Genomic DNA, 13,363 nt, shown 5'->3' with positions numbered 1-13,363 from the left:
TGTGGCGTCGTCGAAGATTATACTGACGGCTGTCGACCCTCTGCTGGTTCTTGATGCGCAGGCGGGCGAGCTGTCGAGCTTCTTCGGCGCGTTGCAAATAGGCGGCAACGTCGAGATCGTCTTCGTCGGTGGCGGTTGGTAGTATTGCGTCGAGCGTCGTTGCGGGGCTCCTTCCGTAGACTAGCTTGTACGGCGTCATTTGCGTCGTTTCTTGCATGGCCGTGTTGTATGCGAAGGTGACATGCGGAAGGACGGCATCCCACGTCTTGTGTTCGACGTCGACATACATGGCCAGCATGTCGGCGATGGTCTTATTTAACCGCTCGGTGAGGCCATGGGTCTGTGGGTGGTACGCTGTGGTCCGGCGGTGCCTTGTTTGGCTGTATCTCAGTATTGCCTGAGTTAGGTCAGCAGTAAACGCCGTACCTCTGTCGGTGATGAGGACCTCTGGGGCGCCATGACGCAGGAGGATGTTCTCAACGAAGAACTTGGCTACCTCGGCGGCACTGCCTCTGGGTAGGGCCCTTGTCTCGTCGTAGCGGGTGAGGTAGTCGGTAGCTACGACGATCCATTTGTTTCCGGTATTGGACGTCGGGAACGGCCCCAGTAAGTCCATCCCAATTTGCTGGAACGGCCGTCGAGGTGGCTCGATAGGCTGCAGAAGTCCGGCTGGCCTGGTCGGCGGTGTCTTGCGTCGCTGACAGTCACGGCAGGTCTTGACGTAGCGAGTTACGTCGGCCACAAGGCGCGGCCAGTAGTACTTTTCCTGTATTCTTGCGTGCGTGCGAGAAACACCCAGGTGTCCAGACGTCGGGTCGTCATGCAGAGCCTGGAGCACCTCTGGTCGCAATGTCGAGGGCACTACGAGAAGGGAATCTGCTTGAAGCGGCGAGAAGTTCTTCTTAAGGAGAACACCGTTGCGCAAGAAAAACGACGTCAGTCCTCGCGTGAATACCTTGGGAACAACGGTGGTCCTGCCCTCGAGGTATTCCACAAGGCCCCTGAGTTCTGGGTCCGCTCGCTGTCGTTCGGCGAAGTCTTCGGCACTTATGGTTCCCAAGAAGCAGTCATCCTCCATGTCGTCCTGCGGCGGTGGGTCGACGGGGGCACGGGACAGGCAGTCAGCGTCGGAGTGTTTTCTTCCGGACTTGTAAACGACGGTTATGTCAAATTCTTGAAGCCGTAGGCTCCACCGTGCGAGGCGACCTGAAGGGTCCTTCAAGTTAGCTAGCCAACACAAGGCGTGGTGGCAGCTCACAACTTTCAAGGGCCGGCCGTAGAGGTAGGGGCGAAACTTCGATGTAGCGCAGATGATGGCCAGGCACTCCTTTTCTGTTGTGGAGTAGTTGATTTCTGCCTTTGATAGCGACCGGCTAGCATAACTGATGACCGTTTCGAATCCGTCGCTTTTCTGCACAAGGACGGCGCCGAGTCCTACGCTGCTTGCGTCGGTGTGGATTTCCGTATTGGCGTATTCGTCGAAATGCGCAAGTATGGGAGGCGTTTGCAGGCCTCGTTTCAATTCTTGAAATGCTTGAACTTGCGACGTTTCCCACCTGAATTCGACGTCGGCCTTCGTGAGTTGCGTCAGCGGCTCGGCGATCCGTGAAAATTCCTTGACGAAACGTCTGTAATAGGCGCACAAGCCGAGAAAACGGCGTACGGCCTTCTTGTCGGTGGGCGTCGGGAAGTCAGCGATGGCAGCTGTTCTCTGCGGATCCGGGCGAACGCCATCATTGCTGATCACGTGACCCAAGAACAAGAGCTCCAGCTCTTGTTCTTGGGTCACGTGGTCAACAAGCGGCACTTTTGAGGCTTCAAGGTGAGTCCGGAGGTCTTGATTGCTTGAAGTACAACTTCAAGGCGCCGAAGGTGTTCGTCGAAGTTTGAGGAAAACACAACGACGTCGTCCAAGTACACAAGGCACGTCTGTCACTTCAAGCCGGCCAGTACTGTATCCATAACCCGTTGAAAAGTCGCAGGTACCGAGCAAAGACCAAAGGGCATGACTTTGAACTCGAACAGGCCGTCTGGTGTTATAAAGGCGGTCTTTCCTCGGTCTCTCTCGTCGACTTGTATTTGCCAGTAACCGGTCTTGAGGTCCATCGACGAAAAGTACTTTGCGTTGTGTAATCGATCGAGGGTGTCGTCTATCCGGGGAAGGGGATACACGCCATTCTTCGTGACTTTGTTTAGGCGACAATAATCCACGCAAAAACGTAGAGTCCCATCCTTCTTCTTCACTAGCACCACCGGGGATGCCCACGGACTCTTCGAAGGCTGGATGATGTCGTCGCGTAGCATTTCGTCGACCTGTTTCTTCACGGCCTCGCGTTCTCGCATCGAAACTCTGTACGGGCTCTAACGGAGTGGTCTGGCGCTTTCCTCTGTTATGATGCGATGTTTTGCCGTGGGAGTCTGCCTAATTCTTGACGACGACGAAAAGCAGTCCTTGTATTGCAAGAGCAGGGTTTTGAGCTGTTGTTTGTGCTTCTGAAGGCTGGGATTGATGTTGAAAGCTGGTTGCGGCGCTTTATTCGTCGGAGTAGGCTCGGGAGAATCGGTGAGGCCGAAAGCATTGCTGGCTTCTACAATTTCTTCGATGTAGGCGACCGTCGTGCCTTTTGCTCACGTGCTTGTTGCTGAAATTCGTGAGCATAACTGTTGCTTTCCCTGCCCGCAGCTCTGCTACTCCTCTTGCGACGCAAATATTGCGGTTAATGAAGTGGTGCTGGTCGCCTTCAACAACGCCTTTTAGGTCTGCTGATTTCTGAGTGCCGACGGAAATGATGACGCTGGAGCGAGAGGGAATGGTGACCTGGTCTTCCAGCACATTCAAGGCGTGCTTTCTGGGCGGCGGAGTGTGCGGCGGTAGTGCCTTTTCCGTGGACAGTGTTATTGACTTAGACGTCAGGTCGATGATTGCACCATGAAGGCCTAAGAAGTCCATACCAAGGATGACACCTCTCGAGCAACGCGGCAGGATTACGAAGTTGGCGGGATAAATCCGGTTGTTAATGGCGAGTCTCGCTGTGCATATTCCCTCCGGCGTTACGCGGTGACCTCCAGCTGTCCGGATTTCGGGGCCTTCCCAGGCTGTCCTAACTTTCTTCAGCTTCGTGGCGAACGGTCCACTGATGACAGAATAGTCGGCTCCGGTGTCGACGAGGGCTGTGACGCTGTGGCCGTCGATAAGAACGTCGAGGTCGCTAGTTCGTCGTCTTGCGTTGCAGTTAGGTCCTGGCGTCGGGTCACGGCTACGTCGGTTTGTTCCGCTGCTTCCACGTTGCGTCGTCAGGTCTACTTCGGTACGCGAGGTTTCGTCGTCAGGGGTTCGCGTCGTGTCCTGAAGCCTTCGTCGTGGCGGCGGCGGCGGAGGGTCTTCGGTATTTCGTCGCACAGCAACCGCACCTCCATCGGTTGCTGCCCTTAGTTTTCCGGATGCGGGCTAGGTGACCGGCCCCGGGTTGGGCCAGTGCATGGTCGGCGTTGGGGAGAGGCGTAGCGGCCTGCCGACGGCGATCGGGAAGGTCCTCGGGTCCACTGCGCTCCTGCCAGATAGTCGGCGATGTCACGTGGTCGTTCATCCTGCCGTGGACGCGGCGCGTCGACGGCGAACCCACGCAGTCCCATCTGACGATAATGGCAGCGGCGGTAGGTGTGGCCGGCTTCTCCGCAGTGGTAGCAGAGTGGACGATGGTCGGGGGCGCGCCAAACGTCGGTCTTCCTCGGCGTGTATCGCTGACCGGCTGGCGGGCGGTATGACGTCGGTGGTGGCGGCGGTGTCTGGCGGCGGAACTGCTGGTGCGGCGCCGCGTCTTGACGAGGGCGAGGAGGGGGGCGTTGCGTCGGGCAGCAGCGGCATAGCTTATTGCTTGCAGCTGTGGCGGTGCCGGCTGAAGAACACCCAGTGACTGTTGGATTTCCTCGCGTACAACGTCCGCAATCGACGTCACTTCGGGCTGTGCAAAAGGCGCGAGCTTTTGCAGCTCCTCTCGCACGATGGCTCGGATCGTTTCGCGCAAGTCGTCGGAGCCGAGGGCATGAACTGCTGCGCTGTCTTGGAATGCGCGGCGATTGTACTGTCGGGTGCGCATCTCGAGCGTCTTCTCGATGGCCGTTGCTTCCGAGACGAATTCTTGAACTGTCGATGGGGGGTTCCGCATCAGCCCGGCGAAGAGCTCCTGTTTGACTCCTCGCATAAGAAAGCGGACCTTCTTGTCCTCGGGAAGGGCAGGGTCTGCATGACGGAACAGCCTTGTCATCTCTTCCGTGAAGAGCGCCACGTTTTCGTTCGGCATCTGCACGCGGGTCTCGAGCAGAGCCTCAGCACGTTCTTTCCGGACGACGCTCGTGAATGTCGCGAGGAACCTGGCGCGAAAGGTGTCCCACGTTGTCAGGGTTCGCTCTTGGTTTTCGAACCAGGTACGAGCGGCGTCTTCCAAGGCAAAGTACGCATGTCGTAGCTTGTCTTTGCTTGTCCAGCCAATGAAATGGGCGACTCGGTCGTAGGCCTCGAGCCAGCTTTCCGGGTCTTCAAATGACGACCCGTGGAAGGTTGGCGACTCCTTGGGCTGCCGGAGAAGGATCGACGCAGGCTGTACGGGGTCGGTCATGTTGGGATCTGGGGCTGCCTGGTTTTTTCGAGAAGGAGCCCGTACTCTGGATGCAGTCCCTTCTGCCTGCGGCTCGTTCGACGATCCGGGCTTTCTTTGCCGTCGTCCTCGTCGCGGCTTGGGCTTGGGTAAGCGCTTCGCGGGGGCGTCCGGATCATGGAAGAAGCAGCACCTCCACCAGATGTCACGTGGTCGTGACGTCGACGAAGACAGCAGTCGGTGTTTCCAGGATGAAACTGTTTATTTGGCCGAGCTTGTGGCCGGAAAATGAGAACTAGAACTACAGCAATACACGCTGTACAATGATAGCGGCGAACAGGGCGTCGTCCGTCGATCAACTGACAAGCGGTTAAGCGCGTCGGCTTTTATACAGGCGCTGTGGAACTTTCCAGCAATATCGCTGGTGGCGGCGTTATCTCTCGACAAAGCTTGAACATTCGCGTGCGGCGCGCAATGTTAACAAAACGATCTACTAAAATCGTGAAGCTTCTCGAACACTGCCAGCGTCGAGCGTTGATAAACGTCCTTGCTGGTCAAACTCGAACACAACAAAATAAAAGAAGGAGCGGGCGTGGCAATATTATGTGAGCTAGTTAAGCTTCTCTGAAGTGTCACGCCAGTAAATAACAGATAACCAAATAAATAACCTATGGAAGATACGCACGAAACCACCGCGCAAAAGTGAGCGATGCCTCGTTGACCCGACAGTGCGCCGAACTAAACACAAGCCCACATCCCACATTGCAGACTGCCTGCATACGCCACCACCACCTCCTCCTCCCCCATTTATGCCGCTCGATCCAACAAAAATCGGGCAATCAACTATTTAGCCGAGGGTCACATAAGCCGTAAAATAAATTTCTTGCTTACTATGGCGTGTATAAAATTAGGAGTATTCGAAAAAAATACCCTTGAGTTGTTGCTTTTCTTGTTTGTCTCCTCCTCAACTAGTCGCACTTCAATCGCACGGCGGGCGTTGACGTCTGCGGCAATAGATTTTCGACCACTTTTCGTTCAAACTTTCGCGACCCATATAATTTGACCTTGACGTAGGCGCGAACTCATCGGCGAGAACTTTGCGCCATCTCGCGGGCAATGTATAAACCAATATTTGAGGCGCCGGGGCAGCTGAGAGACGTTTGCATGATCTTGGCTGAGCTTGAAGGTCGTATTCAGGGAATAAGCCATTGTCTGGGTTTGTGCCTGCAGCAGCAGAGCTTTCGCTTTAAAGTGATTTGTGTTAGAATGTGAAAATATGTTACAGACATTCCATCATAACAAAATGAGTGTACGGCTTGAGATCAGGCTTCTCAACCTAAAGTGCTCCTTTTTTTAAAAATAATTATGAAAATAATGAGGCAGAAGAAGTCAACATAGGAATATTGTTAGACATGTTTATTGGCTTCGACAAGCTGACCACGCAACATTATTAAGAAAGCCTCAGTGTTACGTAATTCCTGGTGTTCTCCTCAATCTGATTCAATACCGTTTGAAAGTGTACATGAGACTGGGTGGGAACAAATTGCGTTCGCATATCAGTGCAATGTCATGAAAAACATTGCAGCTCGGGAAGCACAAACTACGTTGGGAGCGGAGATATATGCACGGGTGGTAGCACCATGCAAGCTGTAAAATATGGAATATGTCAGATTATGCATATTAGGACTTCTCATGTTAACTACATTTTTAATCGTATTGCAATGTAATCTTTTCCTTCAATGCGTGATTTGTGCTGATGATGGAAGTATATTCTTTTAGCGAATAAAGTACAAAAACTTGCGAATCTGGCTAACAGCAATGCAAAAATATGCACTGGCACACTATAACATTTATTACAAATTAATTTTTATAACTGAAACGCTTCTTGCTCGCTCCGTGTTATGACTTTACGAACTCCCTCATTTTCATTAGTAATCTTATCTGATAAAATAAAGTTCATTTCGCCCTAAAAACTGTAGCGGTTACTCTTCACGAATATTCAAAATGGGATCACAAAGCGAAATTTTTACAGAATGAACCTTGCAAATGTTCGCTGAGTTTCAATTGTTGGAAAATCATGCGTACACAAATTGCGTTCGCATATCGATGCAATGACATGAATTTCGATGCTCCTTTCGTACTTGGACAATTAATTTGTTTTGTATTTTGAAAGGCCGTTTTCTAATTAAGCCTAATTTTTTCTATCCAGTATCCCTTGATATGTTTCTATCAACTTAGGTTCTTCGCAGTTCAGATGGAGTTAGTAAAATCTAACGTAAAAATTATGGCAGGTTCGCATGTCTAAACATATTTGAACGTGCAGTATAGGGGTGCCATCGAGAGTTGGTGAAGTTCACTGCGCTTCTTTCACTGTACAAAGGCACTGCGATGTCCTTCTGCAGAGGTGAGCACATGGTGCCTTACGCTTTATTGCTGAATAAATACATGGTAGAAAACGTCGTCTGTGAAGTATTCCGCTGTGGCCAAAATGTACGCTCATCGTAAAATGACGCTGCGCGTCTTTTATCGTGATGATTCATTACATTTTTCTGGCTCATGAAAGCTTAGCATACATCGAATCCTAGAGTGTCTGTGGTCTGGAGATATATATAGGTTTCATTGATGTATGATTTTCACATTGAACATCGGATGCCCTTGTTAACATTTAGCAGTTGTTCATTGTGGCTGGTTTAATTTCTTTTCCAGGAATGGCTCAAGTTGCTGCGCGCGAAGAAGCAGGCACCGAAACTAGGCCTCCGTGCATGTTGTGGGTGAAACAGGGTGCAGACAGTGGAACAAACTGCTGCGATGATTACTTCGAAAAACATTGCAGCTCGGCAAGCACAAACTACGTTGGGAGCGGAGATACATGCACGTCTGGTAGCACCATTTCTTCACCAAAGAAGTCAAGGCGATAACAGGCTTGAGAGGACATGCTAGGGTGTTCTCTCAAGACACAGAGCGTGATCGAGGTAATAAAAAAATGAACATATTCGTTGTTTATATTTGCTGTCTCTTGTTTTACGTTGTGACTCTCAACTTAATGAATGTACAGATATGAAAAAATGATCGTTGATTCCTTTGTCACAGCATTTCTTCATAACACAAAAGGAAAAAATGCCTCCATAGAAGTAGTTAAAGGTTGATCAACCTTCAACTCACCAACCGCCCAGAACATGCGATTAGATTCTAGTGTAAATGGAGAGAACATTATCGATAGTGACAAAATCGAGCTTTCGTTTCGTAATTCGAAGAGGTTTTGTATTTTATATTGCGTTCGAAAGCCACAAAATCCAATAGGTCGCGCTACCTGGTGTACAAATATTTGTATAGCGCGGAGGTGTCGTTCGCATTGATGTAGATTTGACATTTAAAGGAATGGTGACAGAAAATTTGTGAACCTCTGTTTTTTTGCTCTTAATGAATGTCTACTGACTCAATAATAGCGGCAACGAAACTCATTTGCACCAGCGCGAGACGAATGTTTAATTATATGCTCGTATGTTACGACCGGAGGCAGTTTCGATTTCGAAGAGCACTCGGTGGCCCCGTGACGTAGCCGGCCTACTTGATCAGGCAACCGCGAGAGCGAGTGACTTCACTGGCCAGCTTCTGCTATCAGAGAGTTAATATACTGACCCTAGACGAAAAGCTCCCCATAGGGCCCATGCATTGAAACCTATAACCGCATGGGTTCCGCCATGATGGAACAAAACGATCATTGCTAGCGTTGCCAGACCCTGAGACGCTCGCTACATTTGACGGTAGTAATCAGTTTTAATCTACCAACCTGCGCGCTGTTCAGAGGACATCAGCTGTGTTTTGATGCGTGAAGCCGTGTGTTAGTGTACGGTTGTCTGTGCAGGTGGTCCGGATGATAACAGTTAAAATGTCCACCTGTTTGTGCATGGTTTTTACTAGGCACTCCCTACCAAAGTTTCTCCGTTCGCTTGCACAGAGGTCACTCGACAGATTCGCAGCTCGAAGCAAGATCCGTAGGTCGTGGTCGCACGCTGATTCGACTTGCAATGGCGAGACACCTGTATCCACGTTCTTTTTCAGCTCATTGCTGCCGTACTTCAGCGCAGAGAGCCGTAAAGCAGAAAAATGTCGATTGCAGCATGCAGCGGCGAATGTGAGTGAGACATCTCCCGAAAGCTTCAATCGAAACTAAAGTTACACGGCCCACGAAGCTTTATGGAAAAAAATTATAACTGCGCTAAGGACGAGACACCAGAAAACGAAGTGGATAGGACGATCGCAGACTAACAACTGGTTTTATTGAAACCACTTCGTTTCTGGTGTCTCGTCCTTAGCGCAGTCATAATTTTTTTCAATTATGTCTTACCAACGAGCCCCCCAACGTACGCTCCACGAAGCTTTACCGCCGTTAAAAAGTATTAAAAAAATCGGTTGCGACTAGTTCGTACATAACTTTCAGGACTTGACTCATCTCTTCTTTGCCGTCCGTCCTGGTTTGCACTGATGCACTGAAGTTTCTAGCTCGAAAGAAAAAAGGGCTGTCACATGAAGTCGAGTGGTATGCAGCGACAGAAAACGCACACAACGGGACACTATGACAACTACGAGATACACGTCGCGAACGAAGTTTCAGGGGCTTTAACACGACGCGCAAACCGGCGCAATCGGCCGCAAGCCCGCAAGCACACACTCGCGTACTCGCGAGTGTTGATATGATGGTGCCATCTAGTTAACCAGCCTGCAAACGCTCCTTCCCACGCGCAGTAAATTGCATAAATAGCCATCGTATTCTTTCGTAGAAGTATTCAAAATAAACACAAAACAATATCCGCAAGTTTTTAATTCTGCAGATGCTTCTTTAGGATTGATATGTGATGGCAGGAATGACAACGTTCCAAGATGTAAGCGTTCTTGTTAGGGGTGTGCGAATAGTGAATTTTGGAACCGAATCGAATACGAATCGAATAGTGATGACACCGAATTGAATACGAATACTAATCGAATAGTCATCGAATAGTTTTCGAATAGTAAGACAACCATTCTCAAAAGGGTCCTAGAACTCCACAGTGTTTTTTTTTTTTCTTTTTTTCAAAGAAATATTGACGAACTTTCACCAAAGAGCGTTGCGCTTACTTTTAACAGACTCAAAATACCACAGGTATGAAATCTGAGGTAAGCTCGTATACAGCAGCGACCACAACCTTCGAAATATTTTCTAACTGTAGGTTGAAATAAAGCAGTGACTGCAGATACTTTGTCGCCTGCTTTTAAATAAAACTGAGACATAAAATCTAAACAGTTATGAACCGAAGAGAGAGAGGTTTATTTATAGAAAGGCAGAGAGGTCGGCCCGTTGAGCGATAGTATGCTCTAGCCTGCTACTCTACAACGGAGGTGGGGAAAGGGGAGAAAAAAGAGTGATGGATGACAATGGTAAGTAAGGGAGGTGAGTGTGTACAGTCCCGTCAAGGTGGCGCAGAGATATAGCCGCGCATCCAGTCCAGTGGCTTGTAGGAAAGCTGCGACCGCTCTTATGACCACAGTTGTGCTGAATTTTGAACCGAATACTATGCATACAGCTAAGGCGGTAATGAAACAGATAAACTTGCCAGCGCAACATGGTCCTCGGCACTGAAGGCATGTAGACATCGGTGTTAAAAGCTGTATCTGCCAGAACAATTTACACAAACGCAACCCTTGCATCTATTGCTATTCATGAAGCTGAATGCAGGTGCACCTTCAGTTCTTAGAAGATGAAGACAGGAACTGAATAATGCGATGCAGAGGCAGCATAGTAAAAACTGAGCGAGTATGGAGCTTTCAAAAAAATAAAAAACGCCTTCATCCGGTAATCAATATAGCGTCGGTAGTTTCGTAAAAGCTTGGGCTGCATGCATACCGGTAATTTAGTGATTAAAGGGACCGACAACTGATTTTTCTCGACCCAGCTTTTTACGGCGCGACAGGAAGCTTACCCTTCGTAGCGTTTGTAGCTGCAGTGGTTTATCCTAAAAGCACGTAGTTATTTTATAAGCAGTATTTTTCGATCTGAAAGGCTCCAAACACGCATGAAGGCTCGCTCCAGCAACGCTGAGAATTGATAGCAATGCCGCTAGCCCTTGTGAAAGCTGTCGTTGTTCCGCTTTCGCAGGATTTACTGTAGCTATGCTTAACCAGCTTTATTTCGAGCTTTCCAGCCATTTTTGAAAATAGCAAGCTGTTACAATCAGATGATGTGGCTTTATACACCTTCTCGGTATTTGTACAGCGTTGTTAGGGTGGCTAGAAGGGGAGGTGTGCTGAGCGCGGCGGCCAGCCATAGGAGAGGGTGGTCCTCTTTCGCGTGATCGCCGCTAGGGCACAACGTAGCGCTGCCGGCCGGGGCGCCGTCAGCGTTTCCGCGGAGAGAGGCTAATCCGGCTGTCAACGCCTGGCCGGCGGTTTGTAGTGGTGTCGTTTGCTGCGAACTGTTGACGTGTGCTGTTGATTCATGAGTGCTGCGTGCTGGCAAAGATGCCGTCTACCTCAAAGAAAACAACTCAGCGTTGGTGCTTCATGCCAGAGTGTGATTCCGGCTACAGATCTTGTTGGGAAAAAGTGTCCCTTTTCCGTGCACCGACTTGCCAAGAACTGTTCTTGAAGTGGGCACGCGCCATTCCGAGGGCTGACAAAGCGCTTTAAGGGAATTCTGCTGTTTGCGCAAACAGCGGAATGAATGACAAAATGTCAAAGAAATGAATGACATAAAAGTCAAAAGGAGAAAGCCTTGTGTGTTGTGAGGCAAGCCGCGCATTCAGTTGTACATGCACTCAGTTGTACAAAATAGAGTTTCTTTACCCAGTAACATGTTGCATTTATTTATTTGGTTTCTGAATTGAGCCTCAAAAGACTACCGAACATTGTATTACCATGTATGCCATGGTTTAATCCTAATTTGGTTGGCGTAACTCAAGTTATCTGCTTTCGCACGTAATGAGGCGCACGAATAAAATGATCAGAGTGCATTGGAACATAATTAAGCCCCCAGGGCCGTAACTAAAGGGTGGGGGGGTGGGGGTTCTGACACCCCCTGAAATTTTTTCTTGCTTTAGTTATTTCTTTATTTATCATAGTGCCCACAGCGCCCAAGGGTATATTACAGTCCACTCTTGTGAACAGGCACTAAGTTAGCAAGTCATGTAGTAATCGGGTAATGAAGATTCTTCTAAATACTTTTCGGGTGAGACTAAAATACTTGCACGCCTTCACAGCGACCACCAGTTGCCAAAGTTAGCCAGTTGCCAAAGTTAGCCATTCTACACACAAACACCCCCCGAAAAAAATTCCTGGGTACGGCCCTGTAAGCCCCGCTCTCCCAGTAGTAGTGCTTCAATATAGCTTTCCAAGAGGCCTGCTTGCTAAAACTTTAGCGCAAAACGAGCACAAGGATCACCAGGCTCATCATTGAGGCGGCAGCGATTGCTAATGGAAGCTGCATCAGCAAGCCATCCATGACACTAACAAAAAAAGGAACTAGATTACTTAAATTCACCCGCACGTGTAGGTCCTGCGTAGTTTTGCTGCTTTTTACTTAGATAAGTGTCCCCTTTTGCGTTGACTGGTATCTGTGTAATCACATGTGACAGGTATATATGTGTGTGTTGCATTAATAAACGATAGTTGGAAGTTAGCGCTTGTTCTCGTCGTTTCTTTGTCCGCTGTACTCGTTTTGCGTTAAAGTTTTAGCATTATGGAATACCAACTAGCCCGCTCCCACACCTTGCTGCAGGCGTGCTTGCTTTCTGTCGGAACAAAACTCGGCTCTGTACGCCGTATTTCAAACCCGAATGATAACAGTAGCGCAATACAAGCTGTGCTATGACTAAGGAACTGCATTATCAGCTAAAGTTTCATATAATTTGGTAACGCATTTCCACTGAAGCGTTCTCCCTGCCGAGAACGGAGAACGCCTACGTTTGCTGACGGCGCCCCCGACGGCAGCGCCGCCCCACGGCATTCACGCGAATGGCGGCCAACTTTTGCCGCCCGGTCATCACACCTCCCCTTCTAGCCACCCTAGGGTGCCTTGATGCCCGCGCGCTCCGCTGAGGGTGAGGACAGGCGCGTCGTCTGCTACGACGGCCGCCATTGCGAATCCCGCCGCAGCTCGGCAGCATGCGGAACGCGCTACACAAAGCGCTTGCGGTGCGCGGATACGTCCGGAAATAAGTGCACGCTAGTGAGCTTTTTCTTTTCTTTTTAGGGGCGAAGCTCCTTAAGGCGGCACCCGTTCGTCCCTCGTAGTCGTAGTCGTAGTGCGTAACTAGTCTTACGCTTTGACCTCCAAGGTGGTGCCGGTGGGAGATTTTTCCTGTGCGTTGTTGAACAATAAAAAATTCGCAGCGTTAGCTAAAAGCCGACTTCTTCTGTCTCTCATTCCCATTAGCAGCCATTCTTTACCTCCAAGGTAGTGCCTGGTGAGATTTCTCCTGTGCGTGATTAAACAATAAAAATTTTGTTCAAAACGCCGTTGACTGATGAAATAAACCAACGAAAGACGCCAGATGTTTTGTAAAAGCAAAACGAAAGAACGCCAGATGTTTCTAAAGCGAAAGGAAAAGACGCCAGCTGCTTAACGAAAGACGCCAGATGTTTTCTAAAGCAATGGTTTTCTAAACAATGAAAATTCACAGCGTACATGTAAAATTAAAGTGAGCTGCAAGTCGTCATAACTCATCGAAACTTTAGTATAAACGCGCCCGATCTCACGTCGGTGATGATGTACTGGGCAGAATTCACGGAAGATT

General features: G+C 49.4%; 1 protein-coding gene across 1 annotated transcript in view; it reads left to right on the top strand.

Annotated features, from left to right (window-relative positions):
* LOC119402234 (uncharacterized) overlaps positions 1-7,600 on the top strand; it is a 94,913-nt gene extending 87,313 nt beyond the window's left edge. The window contains exon 7 of the mRNA XM_037669368.1: positions 7,302-7,600. Coding sequence (XP_037525296.1) covers positions 7,302-7,513 — 212 coding nt within the window. The 3' untranslated portion in view covers positions 7,514-7,600. The remainder of the gene's footprint in view (positions 1-7,301) is intronic.
* Positions 7,601-13,363: the final 5,763 nt, after the last annotated feature.

This window comes from Rhipicephalus sanguineus, chromosome 8, assembly GCF_013339695.2.
Source record: "Rhipicephalus sanguineus isolate Rsan-2018 chromosome 8, BIME_Rsan_1.4, whole genome shotgun sequence".
In the NCBI taxonomy this organism is placed as follows: domain Eukaryota; kingdom Metazoa; phylum Arthropoda; class Arachnida; order Ixodida; family Ixodidae; genus Rhipicephalus; species Rhipicephalus sanguineus.
The sequence above is the reverse complement of the archived record's forward strand: the minus strand, read 5'-3'. Positions and strand labels throughout refer to the sequence as shown.